At 45.1% G+C, this 20,352-nt stretch overlaps 1 protein-coding gene across 8 annotated transcripts in view; it reads left to right on the top strand.

Moving 5' to 3' along the window:
* The window catches only part of TRIM2 (tripartite motif containing 2), a 186,602-nt gene that overhangs the window by 52,659 nt on the left and 113,591 nt on the right, over nucleotides 1-20,352 (top strand). For 2 of the 8 annotated variants that reach the window (XM_069556665.1, XM_069556662.1), the window contains exon 1: nucleotides 6,820-6,984. The exons of 2 other annotated variants lie outside the window; for them this stretch is intronic. In XM_069556665.1, coding sequence (XP_069412766.1) covers nucleotides 6,974-6,984 — 11 coding nt within the window. In that variant the 5' untranslated portion in view covers nucleotides 6,820-6,973. Of the gene's footprint in view, nucleotides 1-6,809; nucleotides 6,985-20,352 lie in introns of those variants that run through there. 4 more of the 8 variants (XR_011249760.1, XR_011249759.1, XM_069556657.1 and 1 more) reach the window with 3 other exon arrangements.

Genomic DNA, 20,352 nt, shown 5'->3' with positions numbered 1-20,352 from the left:
ATTAATACCTATGCACCACTTTTATTTCCATAAAAAAGAAAGTAAAGGATTCAGTCTTAGAAGTTTGTAATTCCCAGAATCTTCTGAGAAGACTTAAGGGATCTGACCATTCATCCATATTTTGTCCAAAAGACCTCTGTTTTGAGTACTCAGTTCCATTAACTGTATGCTGTCCTAACAGGAGAATCTCATATTATGCGTGCATCACTTTAAAAGATATATATCCGGACTTCCTAGGTGGTCCAGTGCTCGAGACTCTGTGCTTCCCCCCACCCCGCCCCGCCCCATCCCTGGTGGGAGACATTCTACATGCCGTGTGGTACAGTCAAAAAAAAAGAAAATCAGTAGACCGTTTAATAGTTTTCCCTCAGTCCAGTGCTTTTGGGCAACTCAGGAGCTTGATAAGCATGGCACTGGAGGATGTTGAACTAAGTCAGTGATGTGGGGCTTCGGCTCTTCGGAGGGTTGGGTGGCGCGCTCTCTGCTTGTGCATAATTGAAGCTTCAGGTTGCCAAGAGGTGGATGACTAAGGGGCAGCTGTTTTGGATCAAGGGTAAAGTTTTAATTGGATGATGAGCATTCTCAAAGGGTATATGGCAATTTTCTGAATTGCATAATCGAGTGATTTGAAATTTAGAAAGTAGCGACGTCATCTCCCCCTCTTTTGAAAGAACATACGTCCCCCTCTGTAATTATTTCGTGTTTAATAACAGCAGTAGGCCAGTGCCAAGGGATGCGGGGTCAGGAAAGACCGGGCCTCAGTGGGGAGTGGGCCAGTGCGCTCAAGGGTTTTCAGTCCTGTGTGGTCGTGTTTTCTTGATGAAATTCCTGGCAAAGTTTTCTCTCTATGTTGGCGGAGCCTACTGCTTCTCCTTGTTCTCAGTTCATTTCCTGTTCCAAGAGGCTTACCTGTGCTAAAAACAACTGAGTCTGAATATAGTCCTTCCCAAATTATAGCTTGTGAATGGCTGTCTTCTTTATTGGTGTTTAACAAACTATATGAAGAAAGAAATGGTAGACTCCTGGAGAATGTTGTATATGTGCTGTAGGTCGCTACACTTGGAATGTACAGAGAGCAGGAATTATTATGTCTGTTAATTTATGGAGAGGTAGAGAATTTGAGATCTGCTCAGTAAAAGGTTAACCTGGGATTGGTTTCTTAATTTTGCGTGTGTGGCATAGTAGGAGGAACGCTGGACTAGGAGTTAAGAAACTTGACTCCTAGCCCTGGTTTTGCTGCTATTTCGCTATGTAACTCTGGGCACGTCACTTAATTTTGCAGGGCATCAGATTTTCCATCAGAAAAATAAGGGTATCTGATCAGATTACTTAGAAGATCCCTCTGTGTCTAAAGTTATGTGGCTGTTTTCTGAAAATGAAACTTTCTGAGTAAGTCTTTGACAATTTTATTTCTTTCCCTGGTTTGTGTCTTTATCCTACTAGAAAGAGAGCCACCCTGCTTTTTTTTTTTTTTAATGTCTAAAATGCTTCTTAGTAAATTTAAGTCGTTTGTATATTTTTCCTTCTGCATTGGGAATGGATTCTGCTCCTTACCTCTGCTCAGGGAGCAGCTGGCAGAAGAGGAGGAACCTGCTCCAGTGCCTACGGGCAGGGGGACTTTGGGAAGGCAGTTAACTCTGATTCTCGGTTTCTGTCTGCATAATGTGGGAATAAGCATTCCTACCGCCTCCGCTCCCGGTGGCTCTGAGTGGTAGATGAGATCAAGCGTGAGATGGCCGCAGGTCGCAGCCGTGTGCGCAGTATCCCTTCTCTCACCCTGCCTGCCGTGTTCCTCTCCCTATTGCATGATCCTGCTCTTTCTCAGCTTTAATAGAGAAGGTGCAAATTGGTCTCCTGGCACTCACTGCCCCACAGTATCTGGTGCTTAACAGATGCTGAACAATGCACAAATAATGATTGAATAAACTGAATAAATCTTAAAAAATAATCTTCAGTATACTCATGGGATGACGTTTCGAGGAAGCCTCCTGTTGAACCCAGAAGAAACTATAAAAAGTAAAATTAAACATAAAATTAGCCATCTAAAGTGAATAGTTTAGTGGCAGATAACACATCTGCAGTTATACAACTACTATCTCTATCTGGGAGAAGGAAATGGCACCCCACTCCAGTGCTCTTGCCATGGACAGAGGAGCCTGGTGGGCTACAGTCCATGGGGTCGCAAAGAGTCAGACATGACAGAGCGACTTCACTTTCTTTCTTCCTATAGTTTCTTTTGGAGAGGGAAATGGCAACCCACGCCAGTGTGCTTGCCTGGAGAATTCTATCAACAGAGGAGACTGGCAGGCTACAGTCCCTACAGTTTCAGTCGGACACAGCTGACGTGACAGCACGCACACACGCATGGGCGTGTAGGCTGTGTCTGCCTTGTGACTCCCTGTGAATAATGCTGCTATGAACATAAGCATACATGTATTTCTTTGAGTACCTGTTTTCGGTTCTCTTGGCTGTATACCCAGGAGTGGAATTGCTGGGTCACATGGTAAAGTTTTATGTTTGACTTTTTGGAGAAGTATAGGACTGTTTTCCACAGTAGCTGAGCCATTTTAATTCCCACCAGCACTGTGCAAAGGTTCCAGTTCCTCCTTATCCTCCTCAACACTTGTTTTTGCTCTTTTTTAATAGCCATCCTAATGGCTGTGAATCAAATCTGTTATGATTATACAGTAGAAGTGAAAAATAGATTTAAGGGACTAGATCTGATAGACAGAGTGCCTGATGAACTATGGACGGAGGTTCGTGACATTGTACATGAGATAGGGATCGAGACCATCCCCATGGAAAAGAAATGCAAAAAAGCAAAATGGCTGTCTGAGGAGGCCTTACAAATAGCTGTGAAAAGAAGAGAAGTGAAAAGCAAAGGAGAAAAGGAAAGATATGAGGGTCTGAATGCAGAGTTCCAAAGAATATCAAGGAGAGACAAGAAAGCCTTCTTCAGCAATCAATGTAGAGAAATAGAGGAAAACAACAAAATGGGAAAAAATTAGAGATCTCTTCAAGAAAATTAGAGATACCAAGAGAACATTTCATGCAAAGATGGGCTTGATAAAGGACAGAAATGGTATGGACCTAACAGAAGCAGAAAATATTAAGAAAAGGTGCCAAGAATACACAGAAGAACTGTACAAAAAAGATCTTCACGACCCAGATAATCACGATGGTGTGATCACTCACCTAGAGCCAGACATCCTGGAATGTGAAGTCAAGTGGGCCTTAGAAAGCGTCACTATGAACAAAGCTAGTGGAGGTGATGGCATTCCAGTTGAGCTATTTCAAATCCTGAAAGATGATGCTGTGGAAGTGCTGCACTCAATATGCCAGCAAATTTGAAAAACCAGCAATGGCCACAGGACTGGAAAAGGTCAGTTTTCATTCCAAAACCAAAGAAAGGCAATGCCAAAGAATGCTCAAACTACCGCACAGTTGCACTCATCTCACATGCTAGTAAAGTAATGCTCAAAATTCTTCAAGCCAGGCTTCAGCACTATGTGAACCGTGAACTTCCAGATGTTCAAGCTGGTTTTAGAAAAGGCAGAGGAACCAGAGATCAAATTGCCAACCTCTGCTGGATCATGGAAAAAGCAAGAGAGTTCCAGAAAAACATCTATTTCTGCTTTATTGACTATGCCAAAGCCTTTGACTGTGTGGATCACAAGAAACTGTGGAAAATTCTGAAAGAGATGGGAATACCAGACCACCTGACCTGCCTCTTGAGAAACTTATATGCAGGTCAGGAAGCAACACTTAGAACTGAGCATGGAACAACAAACTGGTTCCAAATAGGAAAAGGAGTACATCAAGGCTGTATATTGTCACCCTGCTTATTTAACTTATATGCAGAGTACATCATGAGAAACGCTGGGCTGAAAGAAGCACAAGCTGGAATCAAGATTGCCAGGAGAAATATCAATAACCTCAGATATGCAGATGATACCACCCTTATGGCAGAAAGTGAAGAAGAACTAAAAAGCCTCTTGATGAAAGTGAAAGAAGAGAGTGAAAAAGTTGGCTTAAAGCTCAACATTCAGAAAACTAAGATCATGGCATCTGGTCCCATCACTTCATGGGAAATAGATGGGGAAACAGTGTCAGACTTTATTTTTGGGGACTCCAAAATCACTGCAGATGGTGATTACAGCCATGAAATTAAAAGACGCTTACTCCTTGGAAGGAAAGTTATGACCAACCTAGATAGCATATTAAAAAGCAGAGATGTAACCTTGCCAACAAAGGTCCGTCTAGTCATGGCTATGGTTTTTCCAGTGGTCATGTATGGATGTGAGAGTTGGACTGTAAAGAAAGCTGAGCACCAAAGAATTGATGCTTTTGAACGTGGTGTTGGAGTAGACTCTTGAGAGTCCCTTGGACTGCAAGGAGATCCAACCAGTCCATCCTAAAGGAGCTCAGTCCTGGGTGTTCATCGGAAGGACTGATGCTGAAGCTGAAACTCCAATACTTTGGCCACCTCATGTGAAGAGTTGACTCATTGGAAAAGACCCTGGTACTGGGAGGGATTGGGGGCAGGAGGAGAAGGGGATGACAGAGGATGAGATGGCTGGATGGCATCGACTCGATGGACATGAGTTTGGGTGGACTTCGGGAGTTGGTGATGGACAGGGAGGCCTGGCATGCTGCGATTCATGGGGTCACAAAGAGTCGGACATGACCAAGCGACTGGACTGAACTGAACTGAATGGTTGTGTGGTGGTACCTCTTTGTGTTTTGATTTGAATTTCCCTAATGACTAATGAGGGACTTCCCTGGTGGCTCAGACGGTAAAGCGTCTATCTACAATGCAGGAGACCCGGGTTCAATCCCTGGGTCGGGAAGATCCCATGGAGAAGGAAATGGCCATCCACTCCAGTACTATTGCCTGGAAAATCTCATGGACAGAGGAGCCTGGTTGGCTATAGTCCATGGGGACGCAAAGAGTCGGACACCACTGAGCGACGTCACTCTCTTTTCTTTCACACTTTAATGACTAATGATGCTGAGCATCTTTCATGTGCTTGTTGGCCATTGGTATATCATTTTTGGAGAAATCTCTATACAAGAACTTTGCTCATTTTTAAATTGGGTTATTTTTATTTTTATTGTTTAATTATAGGAGTTCATTATATATTCTGCATATTAGACCCTTATCAGATATATGATGTTCACATATTTCTCCTGTGGGTCATCTTTTCACTTTCTTGACGATAGAATTGATGCACAGAAGTTTTTAATTTTGATGAAATCCAATTTATCTATTTTTCCTTTTTTTCATACTTTTGGTGTTCTGAAGCTTATTTTTACGACAGGGTCTTGATTAGTATTAAAGGAAAACTAGATCTTTTCCAGAAGGTAACCTTTACTTTAAAATCCAGAGCCATGCAAATACAGATGTAACAAGCTCCTTTATAATCAGTGGGAGAATAGAAGGACCTGAAGCAGCCTCAAAGCACTATTTAGATGAGGTACCAGAAGTCTCACTTTAAGTGAGTCGAACTTTAGTTTAAGGAGTCTCACTTCCCAGGTGGTGCTAGTGGTAAGGAACCTGCCTGCCAATGCAGGAGACACGGGTTGGATCCCTGGGTCGGGAAGATCCCCCTGAAGAAGGAAATGGCAGTCCATTCCAGTATTCTTGCCTGGAGAATCCCATGGACAGAGGAGCACAGCAGTCTACAGTCCATGGGGTCACAAGAGTCAGACAGGACTGAGCAAGTTAGCACACATGCACGCACCGGAGGAGTCTCACTTTAATATAAATTAAACATCAGTGGCAGAATCATAAATATTTTTAAACTACCATAGATCAGAAAGGACAGTATCTTTGGATTGTTCTTTTTATAATCAAAATCAGAAAAGCCTGATACAAAATTTGTGGAAATGCTTATATTTCAATATTTTTCTGTTTCTCTGCTAGTCAATTTTGATAGCTGTTGTGCTTCCTTCATAAATAAGGGAACTAGTCTCAATTGTAATGACTGTGCTTTTCTCAAAGATTTTATGCCTGTAATTTACACAATACCACAAATCAGCCAAATAGCTCTTAACCTTATTCTTACTTCAGTGTATTATTTAGAAATTTTATTTTAAAAAGCCACAGTTATTTTCGGGTTCTTGGTTATTATCATAGGGTTTCGACAGTTTAAGCTGGCCTAGTAGCTTTACAAGTAGGATTTAGTTAAGTTCAGAAGAGAGGAAAAAAGCCATTGCCTTTGCCTTCTCCCCTATACACTGAATTAACTCCTGTTTTCTGTGTGCAGGTATGATCAGATTGTGAGCATTTTTTTTAACGTGAGGCATTTATATTTGGCGAATAAAATGTGCCCACTTCTGTGAGTTCTGAAGACAAACCAATCAAATCAAGCATTTTTTCTGTAAATGTAGTAAGTACTTATCTGATATTCTATTTAATAACAAAAACATATCATAAAAGCATCTTCCTTGGACTTTGTTCCTTTCCTTTGTTTTTTGATTGAAAGAGCCCTTTCTACCCCAGTGAATACTCTATTTATTAAGCCCAGGAGACCAGAGATGGTTAATGCAACATGAACGTCTGTGACTTCTAAAAATTTGCGTTATTTTGTGTGAGACATCAAACTCCTCCTTGAAAATGATCTTCTGTGGGTAGTGATTAAACTTTTCAGCTCGGACCCCTTTCATGCTGCGGGGCTGGCCCTTCTTATTCGGCGTTCCTTGCTCTCTGTCTCCCCTTCTTCAAAATGAAACATGATATCCTCAGCCAACAGAGCCCAGAGAGGCTGGTCATTGGCGCCCATTGTCCCCTGATGCTGCAGCCCCGCCCCCTTGGCTGGCGCTGACAAGCTGTTTATATTTTTCTAAGGGCCACCCTTTAACTCGGCGGCCTGATGACTATAATGGGCCCGATTGTCTGTGGGCTGCAGAGCGCCGAGGCCCCACATCCAAGGAGGCAGGGGCCCGTCTCTGATGCACCGGAGAGGCGGATATGGAATACCGGTAAGGGCGCTTCTAAGGGCACTGAGATGCCTTTTCTGGGCTCACAGGCGGCTCCTGGGCACTGTTTTGGAGAAACGAGTAGTGATCGAGTTGCTAGCTTTTTCCTGGTTTTAATTTTCTGCCTGCTCAAGACGGAAGGAACAGATTGGATCTCTGGATTTGCTGACGAAGCTCATAGGGATCCCTGTGGATCCAGGCAAGAACCGAGAAGGGAGGCAAAAATCCAGGGAGAGACGCACGCAAGCGGGTTTGACACCAAAGCCACATGAAAGAGGCAAAGCGCGGGGCTGCCTGGTGATGCCATGAGACTCTAGGGCAGTTTTCTCTTCTGACTTAGCCGTTCGCAGCCAGAATTTAGCTCTGCCGCTGTGGATTTCTGTAAGCCAGCTGTCGGCCAGTGTAACTCGGTCAGCCTCTTTTGAATGCGTCTAGAATCTGCGGGGTTTTCAAAGGGCAAACCGTAGTAATCTTGTGTGCCATAAATTGTTTTATTCAGAAACGTGAGAACGGTTTAGAGCTGCAGGCTGTAAAGTTTTTACTGCCCCATTAAGGTGTTCAGAGGGTACTAAGGCCGGCTGCAGTGGGGCTCGGGAATGAGGGAAAGCCTGGGGCGATGAGAGCATTTGTCCGTGACTAGCCGAGGGAAAAACCCGGGGGCCCTGAAGACCTCACGTGAGAGGCGGGAGCGAGCCCAGAAAAGGGCTGCGCCAGCCCTCCTGGGGTTCTGTCTGGTTTCTGCGCGTGAGTGGAGGGCGGAGAACCGTTCAGGCATCCGCCTCTGGTCCCGGATTGCAGCATCGTGGATGCCCCCCGCCCCGCTTAGGCAGAGTAAGGCACCTCGCCTGGGGCAGAGGGCCACAAGGGGCAAGCAGGGAGGAGGTGCGCAGTTACTGGGCTGCAGGCAGGGGCGAGGGGCTGGGCCTGTCTAAAGCCTTGGGAATTGCTTTAAGAATTCCCGCCTCCTGCTGAACAGAAACTCACTATGGCAGCTTTGATGGGAGGCTTTTGTCTCTTTGCCTTTCACAGGAGCCTCACGGTGCAAAGTCAGTGAACCCAGTCTCTGCTTGATATGGACAGGAGCCTGAAAAGGGGAGGGGTATGGCTCAAGTTTTAGACAAAACAAAGGGTGAATTATGGGGCTTTAATGCATCTAGAGCTTTATAAATCTCCCCACCTCACCTAATCCCCGGCCTCAGTACTTATTATCCAGACACAGCATGTTTAAAGCCAACATGATGTAGGGCTCCTGGAAGACTTAAATCAGATGCAAAGTTTTTTTTTAAATGAAGTTGACCCAAAGCATCATGAGTGTTTCAGCGCAGTGTATGAAGACACCTGGTGATTTCCAACTGCGGCCAGGCTCTCCTTCCCTGGTCTGGGTGCCTCAGCAAGGGGGCGAGTTGCCCCATGGGTGCTCTGGTCCAGGAACAGAGCTTCTGGCCCTGCCAGTGCTGCCCTAGAGATATAGGGCTCACAGGTGTGAATCACCCTGTCCTCTTGCCTCAGGCCTCCCAAATCCTGGCTTCCTTCAGGTCATCGTACTCTCCTGTTTCTACCCCACAAGCACCCCCAGGGGATGGTCAGAGAGGTAGAACCAGGAGGAGGTGCTGAGAGCCGGGGTGAATTCCAGGAGATTCCACGTAAACAAAGGCAGCCTCTGCCTGCCTTCTTTTATCAGAATGGTGGGCACTCCAGGCTCTGGAAATCTCAGACACAGCATCATTTTTAGGCACAGAATTTATGCTCATGATAAAAATAGAAGATTTACAATATAGAGTAGTATTCCTCTGTGTATGTGTGTTAGTCACTCAGTTGTGTCTGACTCTTTGCAACCCCATAGACTGTAGCCCGCCAGGCTCCTCTGGAATTCTCCAGGCAAGAATACTGGACTGGGTAGCCATTCCCTTCTCCAGGGGATCTTGCCGACCCAGGGATCAAACCTGAGTCTCCTGCATTGCAGGCAGATTTGTTATCATCTGAGCCATCAGGGAACCCTCCTAGAGCTTTTCAATACTGAGGGCTATTATGAAACCAAAGAAACAAGCCTGTGTGGATGAAATACTATGACGATGACAAAGTCTAACAGAAGTAGTACCTATCGTTTGTTGAGCACGTACTATGCGCCAGGCCTTTTTGCGCATTTTCTCACTCAGTCCTCCCTAATCCCTTTGAAGTACAATTCTCATTTTATGAAGAAAGAAACTGGGGCACAGAGAGGTTAAGTAACTGGCCCAAAGTCACACAGCTTATTAGTGACCTGAAATGTGAAGGTACACAGCACATCACCTTGTGTTATGAAGTGAGGAGTTTCTGTGGAATAGAGTTGGCATTTTCAAATTCACAGTTTTTCAAGAATCCATCACCGCAACCAAAATGTGACCTCCTGTGGGAATGTAATTGGTGGCTGGGAAAGAAAGCCAAGAACCACTTCCTTTAAATGAACGAGAGCGCCAAAGAACAGCAGCCTTGTCCAGCGAGCCAAGTGCCAGGGAGGGCCAGCTGTGGGGCTGGGGGCCCTTGGGCCTGGCCCTGCCACACCACGATGGGCCTGTGCTGTGTGGTACTGGACCCTGGGAGGAATGACACACAGCAGAGGAACCAAATAACACGGGGGTGAAAGGAAACAGCTGAGTCAGACACTCCTGGCTCCAGCCTGTGATAGAAACATGTGCGAGGCCCAGTGGAGATTGGAAGAAGCACCTTTAGCCAGACTGGGGACATCGGTGAAGGCTTTGTAGAGAGGGAGGATTCTAGAAGGAAGTCTTGAAGAATGAGAAGAGTGGGTCAAACGGGCATGGAGGGAAGGGTGCCTAGAGCCAGCAGTTTCTGATGTGGTCGGTCAGCGGTGGGTCTTGTGGGCAGCTGTGTACCAGGGTTGGAAGCAACCGAGTCAAAGGGATCAACATGTGCAAAGGCCCAGAGTCAGAGAACAACTAAATGGCTTGTTCAGTCTGGTTGAAACCTGGCGTGTGAGTGAACAAGTGGTCCTGGGTGAGACAAAGCTGATAGAAAATGAAGCCAAAGAAGACTGTTCCATAAGCTGCAAGATCTTGACAACTGTTTTATCAGGGTGATGGATGTCCAGGGATCCATCATCTACTTCTGTGTTTGTTTAAATTTTTATTAATAACTTTTGTAAAAAGGAGGCTAGCCCATAGAGGCACCAAGACCAGAACAGAGCAGAACTTGAACCAGGTCCGCTGGAGACCTTACCAAGTCACTGGACCTCTCTAGTTCTCCTTCTCCTCATCTGAAAACGGGAGAATAACATCCACCTCACTGGGCTGTTGTGGGGACTGAAAAGATAGACCATACAGACATCCCTCCATAGAATCTCATGGAATCATCCCTTTTCCCACTCATCCACTCTGACTGAGGTTTCTAGATGATGCTGTAAAGAGTTCCAAACAGAGAGTCTCAAGAGTCTGTAAGTTACAAAAGCAAGAACATGAGAGGCAAGGTCTGAGGTGGAGGCAGGTCTGGGGCTAGGTGAGTGGCCTGGGAAACATCCACACCACGGACTGACACGTGTGAGTTTAGAGAAGTTAGCCCTGCAGGTGGCTGAGGAACAGGAGACCCCATGACCTTGGCTCTCCAAGGCTCCATGCTTTAGGAGCCGCTTGATTTGCGTTTCTACGCCCTCACATTCCTTGTGTTTTCTGTCTGAATTTTTAAGGGAGATGCCACTCCCACCGTCACTCACGCTTAATGAGCCTGCAGTTTGGTCATCCTGGATATTAAAGTGTCCCAAAGAGACAGAGGGAAAGGGAATCAGAGCAGCAGACTGAGATTTCATCCCCTGGGGAGCCCCTGGGAGCCTTTTAGATAAGCATCATCTCATCTCGAGCCACGCCTGGGAACACAATCCCTTATCACACGGCAGTCTCCTTTCAAGGACAGCGTTTCCTGGTATGTAAGTGTTTAGCAACCAGGTGTGTTGAGTGTTCTGGTTCTTCCTGAGGAAGTGACTCCAGGAACAGCACGTTTCACAGCTGTTGTGCAGAACAGAAAATCCCTCAAACTGTGGACTCTACAGAAACCACAAGAAGCCAGAGGGCCAACCTCTGACTTCACAAACACCAGAGATGCTTCTTGACCCCAGCCTCTGCAACTAAGGTGGCAAGTGCTGTCCTTCCTCGATGGGTGTGTAGGAGGAAGATATTTAAGTCCGCAGCATCCTCAAAGCTGTGGTATAAACCTGGCCAGGGCAGGCCGTGTCCAGTGTGTGCTTTTTGAGGTGTCAGGCAGCTAAGTCTGTCCTCGCTGAGATTCCTCCAGGGGCCCTCCAAAGACAGAGTTCTCGCTGCATGCTTTTGCCCCACTCCACTTCTGCTCCAGAGGGGTAAAACTGAGTTCATGCTGAGCTCTGAAGCTGTGAGTTGGCCTCAGAACTACGTGCCATGAGGAGCACTCACGTGTTTACCAAGGTCGCTTCAAGTCTATATAGTTTCCTTGGTTGTTCAGTTCAGTTCAGTCGGTCAGTCATGTCCGACTCTTGGCGACACCATGAATTGCAGCACGCCAGGCCTCCCTGTCCATCACCAACTCCCGGAGTTCACTCAGACTCAGGTCCATCGAGTCAGTGATGCCATCCAGCCATCTCATCCTCTGTCATCCCCTTCTCCTCCTGCCCCCAATCCCTCCCAGCATCAGAGTCTTTTCCAATGAGTCAACTCTTCGCATGAGGTGGCCAAAGTACTGGAGCTTCAGCTTTAGCATAATTCCTTCCAAAGAAATCCCAGGGTTGATCTCCTTCAGAATGGACTAGTTGGATCTCCTTGCAGTCCAAGGGACCCTCAAGAGTCTTCTCCAACACCACAGTTCAAAAGCATCAATTCTTCGGTGCTCAGCCTTCTTCACAGTCCAACTCTCACATCCATACGTGACTATAGGAAAAACCATAGCCTTGACTAGACGGACCTTAGTTGGCAAAGTCATGTCTCCGCTTTTGAATATACTATCTAGGTTGGTCATAACTTTTCTTCCAAGGAGTAAGCGTCTTTTAATTTCATGACTACAGTCACCATCTGCAGTGATTTTGGAGCCCAGAAAAATAAAGTCTGACACTGTTTCCCCTGTTTCCCCATCTATTTCCCATGAAGTGATGGGACCAGATGCCATGATCTTCATTTTCTGAATGTTGAGCTTTAAGCCAACTTTTCCACTCTCCTCTTTCACTTTCATCAAGAGGCTTTTTAGCTCCTCTTCACTTTCTGCCATAAGGGTGACGTCATCTGCATATCTGAGGTTATTGATATTTCTCCCGGCAATCTTGATTCCAGCTTGTGTTTCTTCCAGCCCAGCGTTTCTCATGATGTACTCTGCATGTAAGTTAAATAAGCAGGGTGACAATATACAGCCTTGACGTACTCCTTTTTCTATTTGGAACCAGTTTGTTGTTCCATGTCCAGTTCTAACTGTTGCTCCCTGACCTGCATACAGATTTCTCAAGAGGAAGGTTAGATGGTCTGATATTCCCATCTCTCTCAGAATTTTCCACAGTTTATTGTGATCCACACAGTCAAGGCTTTGGCATAGTCAATAAAGCAGAAATAGATGTTTTTCTGGAACTCTCTTGCTTTTTCCATGATCCAGCGGATGTTGGCAATTTGATCTCTGGTTCCTCTGCCTTTTCTAAAACCAGCTTGAACATCAGGGAGTTCACAGTTCATGTATTGCTGAAGCCTGGCTTGGAGAATTTTGAGCATTACTTTACTAGCATGTGAGATGATCTTACTGAGGAGCCTCCATCCGCAGAAGTCCTGTGAAATGTGCAAGGCAGCTCCTTCCACGGTCCTGGAGAGTTCTGGGGGCACTGGGACCATCTCTGCGTTTCCAGGAAAGCCCAGCAGAGTTGAATCCCTTTGCTGTGTCACTGACACACAGGTTCTTCCACTGGGGACCGAGGGACAAGAACCAGGGCTCCCGGAATACAGGAGTCTTGCCCCGTGGTCATCACTGCTGGGTGATTCTGTTATCTTAAGAGTGTTTTGTAAGGAGAAGATAGCAGCCATCAGTGATGTCTTAGAAACGTGGCCCGTTTCAGGATACCCTCAGGGAGAATAGCCATTGTCTTCTGGATATTCTCTGTGATCTGGGAAAGCGGAGGGGTGAAGCATAAATCTTAACTAATACTGGACCATTAGGAAGAGAAAATGGAGAGGCTCTTGGAAGGTAGCAGTGACCCTAAAAAGCCCCCGAGGCCGTGCGGGAACTGTGGCAAGGAAAGGCAGGGGCAGCCCGAGGGAAGCAGTGACCCTCCCACTCTCAGCCCGGGCACTGGACCAGCGGCGGAGGGGGCCGGGCCGCGCCCAGCTCCTCCTCCAGGCGGGCCCCGACATTCAGGGGACGCCGGCCTCCTTGCCCGTCGGGGTTCCCCCGTTACTGTCTGCACACAGACCTGGTGCCCATGTCGAGGGGCAGGGTCCCCGGGGCGGGGGTGGGGGATGCTGCTGCTTGGGAGGAGACCTGGGCTCAGCGCGGAACAGGACCGGGTGGAAGCGGAGCTGGAGGCCGGGATCCTTGACCTTGCTGCGAATTGAGCTCAGAGAAACGTCTCAGTACTTTCCGGGTTTCCAAGGCTAGTGCTGAACCCGCTCCTGCAGAGTGGAGACCACGGCCGCCTGTCCACACCGCTGAGGGCTCCAGGAGCCGGGTGGGGCAGGGGGTCCCGTCAGAGCCGCTCCCAGCCCTTTCCACGGACGCTTTCACTGCGCACCCCCTCCTCCCCCAGGTGGACGCGAACCTCTCCTCGTCTCCGCTCCTGAGTCTCTAAAAAGCCCCAAGACTGGGGCTGGGGCTGGGGGGGCAGGGCTGGGAGAGGAAAAGAGGTGGAGGCGGCGGGGCTGGAGGGGAGCAGAGCCTTCCAGCTCCTTCCTCTCTCCTGGGCTGCTCTGTGGCTGCGGTGGGAGTTTCTGTTTGGGGGCCTTTCTTCCTTTGAATAAAAGCAGTCCGTTCAGGTGCTGCCCTCGGAACGGCTCTCTCCAGTTCGTAGCCCCAGGCGGAGGCCTAAGCCTCTGATTCCTTCTATTAATTCCAGGGGAACGTGGGTTGTGTTCTCATATCCTCCAACTCTAGGCACGTCTGTCCCCAGACCTGGACCTGGAAGCTTTGTGTGTGTGCTGGGTCACCGGGCAATCGGGGGGACTCACGCTGATTAAACACCAGCTGTATGTTAGGGACTGTTCTGAGTGCTTTATGTATATGAACCGGTTAACCTTACAAGGGAGGTATTCTCCTTTGTTTTCAGGCGGGGGAACTGAGGCTCGGAGAATTAATAAAACTGTCCAGGATTACACAGCTGGTCTGGGGCAGACTGGCATTCTGGTTCCAGAAGCTGCGTTTTTAACCACTATGTGATACGGGGGATGGGGGGGGTGGGGTGGGGTGGTGTGTGCGTTATATTCTTTATTTTGTATGTATTCGGACTCCTACTTCTGATTATTTAACGTCTTTCAAAATTTTCCCTATTGTTAACAATGTACTGATGAGTGTTTCTGTAATAATAGCTAATGATTCTTACCATTTATTGCACTGCTAAGGGTGGCAGAGCCTGTTTCAAGTTCCTTATGCCTTGTAACTAATTCAGTGTTTGTGACTAGTGTTAGTACCATGGAACCAATGAGGAAACTGAGGGCAGAGCAGTTGGTTAAACATTTTGTCCCAGGTGGCAGGATTAGGAAGTGGCAGAGTTATCTCAAAGCTTTTGTTCTTAGGATACTGTCTGTACATTTATCTGTGACCATATCTCTGATTCTGCTTCAGGAGACATTTTGAAGCTGGAATTACTAGAGCATAAGATAGAAATATTTTGAAGGATCTATATATATATCACAAAATTATTTGTCAGAAGCCAAGGATAGTTAGCTAATTTGTGTTCCCATGAATGCTGTGCAATTGACTAAGGAATCTAAAAGTTGAATGAGCCCCTGAGCAACGTGTCTATATACCTTTTGGACTTTTATCAGTTAATCTGGGCATTAACTATCGTTAATATTATTTCTAAGAAAATAAAATATATGTCTGGCTCAAAACTCCATTTTCAAGCAAGCATCTGGGGTGCTGGCAATGTTCTATTTCTTGGTTTGATAGTGTTTACCCTTTGTGGTTTCTTGCAATAAATAATTCATCAAGCTATTGCCTTAGAATTTGTGTACTTTTCTGTTTGTAATGTATACTTACTAAAAGTCCCCCTGCCTTAGGCCTCTGATTGAAGCCTAAATTCTTGTTGTTGTTATTTATTTTTAATTTATTTTTATTTTTAATTGGTGGCTAATTACTTTACAGTATTGTGGTGGTTTTTGCCATAGAGTCACATGAATCAGCCGTGGGTGTACATGGTTCACACATGGTGTACATGTGTTTCACCCATAAAAGTTTATTTTTAAACAGACTATCAAATATAACCGTTTGGAAGTTAGGAGATAGAACATATTGGAATCCATTGTAAGGAACAGGAAAATGACTCAGTTGCCATCATATTTTCTCCACATGTTGGCTAAAAGGAGATTTAAAAAGAAAGTTTCATGATTCCTTCTTTCCACTTCCAGTGCAAGAATTAGACATTAAACCACAATAGTACTAAGAAATGCAGTTCAGAAAAAGTCCATTTTTGTCTTTGTTTTCTCCAAGAAAGGTTTTTTTTGGTTTGAAGCTTCCAAAGTATGACACAGATGTAAAAAATGCAAGGTTATGATGAGTGAGGTTTGGCGAGGTCTTGAGAACAGCGATCACAATCCTAGAGAGAGTTGTGCTCTATCTTGTTTTTCTAATAAGGTCTCCCTTAATATTTGGTTTTGAGGCAGCGGGTTCTGTGATATGGCCTGATGCATTCAGCAATGTCCCTAGAGACTCAGGTACATCTTTCCATGGCTAATGGATCCAGCCCAGGAAGATCAGTATATCATCCTTTCAGAAAACATTCTAGGGAAGTACCTTCTTACTCTAATGGAAGCCAGTAGCAATTGCCTTGTCAAGTTTCCAGTTCTTTAAAATATCATTTTAGTGCTTATTTCCCTCTGATGACTTTATGTTTGACATAAAAGTAATTGTTTAACCCCATTCAATTTCTTAGTTCCTGGACTCTAGCTGTAGTTTTCCTCAGTTTTTACTCCTCTGCCACAGAGGACCAAAGTGGCTTCAGGATGAAGGCCTTTCCTGAAGAGACAAGAAGCCATGTTTCCCAATTCTTCCTTTAGTTTCTAGCCCCTCAGTGTCCCACCTTGAGAGTCTTTGAGTCTTTGAGTTCTTTGATCGAGTTACCAGTATTCCTTCATTTGAGCTGACTTTCTTCCATTTCTACCCAACATCCCACCGTTACCTCTGTGTCAGGCTGCCGTCGCAAAACACCACAGGCTGGGTGGCTTACATAACAGAAATGAGTTTTCTCTCAGTTCTGAAACTGGAAGTTCAAGATCAAAGTGCCTCTCGGAGCAGGTTCTGATGAGAGCCCTCTTCCTGGTTAGCAGAAGCAGCCTGCTCACTGTGCCCACATGGCCTTTTTGCTCTGGAGAGAGAGAAAGCTCCGGTGTCCCTTCCTCTTCCTATAGGGACACTGATGCTGTTGGACTGGGGCCTCACCTTATGACCTCATTTAACCTAACCACTTTCCTGAAAGGCCCTGAAATACCCCTGCGATAACTGGGTAAGGGCTTCACAATATGAATTTATGGGAGGGCACAGCTCAGTCCATAGCCTTACCAGAGTCACTGCTAAGTCGCTGCAGCTGTGTCTGACTCTGTGCAACCCCATGGACAGCCTACCAGGCCCCTCTGTCCACGGGATTCTCCAAGCAAGAATACTGGAGTGGGCTGCCATTTCCTTCTCCAATGCATGCATGCATGCTAAGTCGCTTCAGCTGTGTCTGACTCTGTGTGACCCCATGGACAGCAGCCCACCAGGCTCCTCTGTCCACGGGATTCTCCAGGCAAGAATACGGGAGTGGGCTGCCATTTCCTTCTCCATACCAGAGTCACTACAATTAAAGTTAAGTTTGTTTCAGGGACTTGCCTGGCGATCCAGTGGTTAGGACTCAGTACTTTCACTTCTAGGCTCAGGTTAAGTCCTCCTCAGGGAATAGGGTCCAGCAAGCCAGACAGTATAGCCAAGAACAAACAAACAAACAGAACTTTGTTTTCTCTTTCAAAGTAACATTTTTTAAAATTAAACTTTTTTGCCTAGTGTTTCCATTATGTAACATTTAATTTTTAACCTTGTAAAACATTTTTGAGTTTCTGCTGACTGTACTAAGGGAAACCAGACATAAAGAAGACACGGAGAGTCCTCAAGTAGATGCCTCCAGGAGTCTATAAAGTAATGAAAGCGAGGAATTGCATGCACAAAGAACCAGAATACCTGGGAGACTGGCAATGCTTTAAATAAAATGCAGTGTGCTGTGGAATTCAGAGGAAAAAATACCCTTCCTCCAAAGGCCACCACCTGTGCTTCACAATCAGGGACAGGCAGGCTGTGGACTGGGGAAGGTGTAGACGAGACCACACCAGGCTCAGCGGATGCCAGGGAGGCAGGAAAGTGCAGTTCAGATGAGACTGAGGAGTCAGGAGGGAACACTGCGGAGTCTGCTCTTATGGTGTAAGAGGAGGTTAATTCTGAAATCAGCACTTAAAAAGAGTCACTGTGGCTAAGTTGCCCTTGGCAGTCTGGATGTTTTGTCCCAATAATCCTAATACCATCAGTTTGTCCTCCAGTGTTGCAACAGACCAGTTTCTTTGAGCACCAGATGAAGAGTGTAGCTGGCTGTGTTTCAGGGGAGAGAGGAAAAAAAAAAAAATGGAGGGAGGGAAAGAAAGAGGGGATGGAGAGAAAGAGAGAGAGAGAGATGAATGGATGGGAGTGTGTCTTTAAAAAATAAGATTACACTGGCCACCCAAAGGGAGTCATAGAGCACCAAGATTGAGGAAACGGCAGATTCTTTCCAAGTTTCCTCCTCAAAATATGTGTTTCACTTACAACACTTGATGTAAATAGATGAACTGGCAACATAAAGGAAATATTCATGGAAAGGAGCATATTTAAAATGTTCCCATCACTAATGATCAAGTAAATACAAAATTTAAAAGCAATGAATTACTATTTTCTCCTCATCAGATTAGCAAACACCTTAAATAATACTGCTGGTGAAGGAGTGTGTCTCTTGGCACACCTAACTAATGGGAAGGTAAACTGGCCCAGCCTTTCTAGAAAGTAATTGTGCAATGTTTTACTCTCTCGAGCGCCCCAGAAATGTTAATATACCTTGATTTGGTAATCCCACCTATAGGAATCTATGCTGATAATACAGAGGTGTAGACAAAGGTGTGTATTTAAGAATTTCATTGAAGTTTAATTTATAATAATTGGAAATTTAGAAGCCATCTAAATGTGAACATTTTGAAAATTGGTTGCATAAATGATATATAAATTAATGGAATACTCTTCAGCTGTTTAAAAATATGTTTTCAAATAATTGTACTGATCAGTTTACATATATATGTTTTTTAAAAGCAAGTCTGAAAATCATGTATGTAATAAATATACTTGAGGGAAAGAATAAACAAATTATATTTATTTATATTACAAATATTTGTTATGCATATTATATATCTGGCAATGTATTTATCTGTAGGTAGTGGCCCTATAAATGATTTCTATTTTATTCTTTATACCTTATTGGGTTTTCTAAATTTTCTAGATCATTTAATTGTTTTTTATTCAAAAATAGCATTTTAATAAAACCTTTTTCATCTTTTAGGGCCCAAGTCCACCCTTTCATAAAGTATTTCCTGGACTAATAGGAAATAATCTCTAGCTTTTCTGTGATTCTTTTGTACTGGTGTTAACATATATGGTCTTGAATTGCAGCCGCTGTATGTATGACGTTCATCCTGACTGGTTTGGGAGCTAGCAGAGAACAGGGATTATGGCTTAGAGGTCCTGAGTTTCTGAGCAAAAGCCTAGTTCTCCTTGCCCACCTTCCATAAAGCTTGTCCTGCTACTTGAAAAAGTGGGTGATTTCTTCTTCCCTTGAATCTTCAAGACAGCTTTTTATGCCTCTTTTATTAGAGGCCCATTCTGCTTTGGATGCTAGTTAATTGCGTTTGTCTTGACCTTCTGTTTGTCATCCAACTCTCGATTATGGGAAACAAATTTCGCTCCTCTGTGTGCCCAGAGCAGTGCCTTGTACATTGTGTGTGCTCAGTAGACAGTTGGACCTATGCCTACATCTGTATGGTGTTAGAGAATGTTTTGCTGCTGCTGCTGCTAAGTTGCTTTACTTGTGTCCGACTGTGCGACCCCACAGACGGCAGCCCACCATGCTCCCCCGTTCCTGGGATTCTCCAGGCAATAACACTGGAGTGGGTTGCCATTTCCTTCTCCGATGCATGAAAGTGAAAAGTGAAAGTGAGGTCGCTCAGTCGTGTCCGACTCTTAGAGACCCCATGGACTGCAGCCCACCAGGCTCCTCCGTCCATGGGATTTTCCAGGCAAGAGTACTGGAGTGGGTGACCATTTCCTTCTCTACTTTCATTCTTTTACATTTAGCTGTCCAGTTTTCCCTGCACCATTTATTGAAGAGCCTGTCTTTTCCCCACTGTGTATTCTTACCTTTTTTGTCATAGATGAACTGACCATATGCACATGGATCTATTTCTGAGCTTTCTGTCCTGCTGCGTTGATCTGTGTCTGCTTTTGCGTCAGTACACTGCTGTTTTGATGACTGTAGCTTTACAGTATGGTCTGAAGTCAGGGAGCTTGATTCCTCCAGCTCCAATTTTCTTTTGTATGATTGCTTTGGTAATCTGCAGTGTCTTTTCTGTTTCCATAGAAATTAACAATTTTTTTGTTCTAGTTCTGTGAAAAATGCCATTGGTAATTTGATAGCACTGCATTGAATCTGTAGATTGCCTTGAGTAGTATAGTCTTTTGACAATATTGATTCTTCCAGTCCAAGAATATGATGTATCTTTCCATCTCTGTGTCAGCTTCAATTTCTTTCAACAATAAGTTTTGAAGTACAGGTCTTTTGCCTCCTTGGGTAGGTTTATTCCTAGGCATTTTATTTTATTTTAATTGAAGGATAATTGCTTTACAGGATTTTGTTGCTTTCTGTCAAACATCAGCATGAATCAGCCATAGGTGTACATATGTCCCCTCCCTCCCATCTCCCTCCCCATCCCACCCCTCTAGGTTGATACAGAGCCTCTGTTTGAGTTCCCTGAGTCATACAGCAAATTTCCATTGGCTGTCTATTTTACAGATGGTAATGTAAGTTTCCATGTATTTTATTTTTGATGTGATGGTAAATGGGATTGTTTCCTTCATTTCTCTTTCTGATCTTTTGTTGTTGGCATATAGAAATGTGACAGATTT

Source organism: Ovis canadensis, chromosome 17, assembly GCF_042477335.2.
Source record: "Ovis canadensis isolate MfBH-ARS-UI-01 breed Bighorn chromosome 17, ARS-UI_OviCan_v2, whole genome shotgun sequence".
Taxonomy (NCBI): Eukaryota; Metazoa; Chordata; class Mammalia; order Artiodactyla; family Bovidae; genus Ovis; species Ovis canadensis.
The sequence above is the reverse complement of the archived record's forward strand: the minus strand, read 5'-3'. Positions and strand labels throughout refer to the sequence as shown.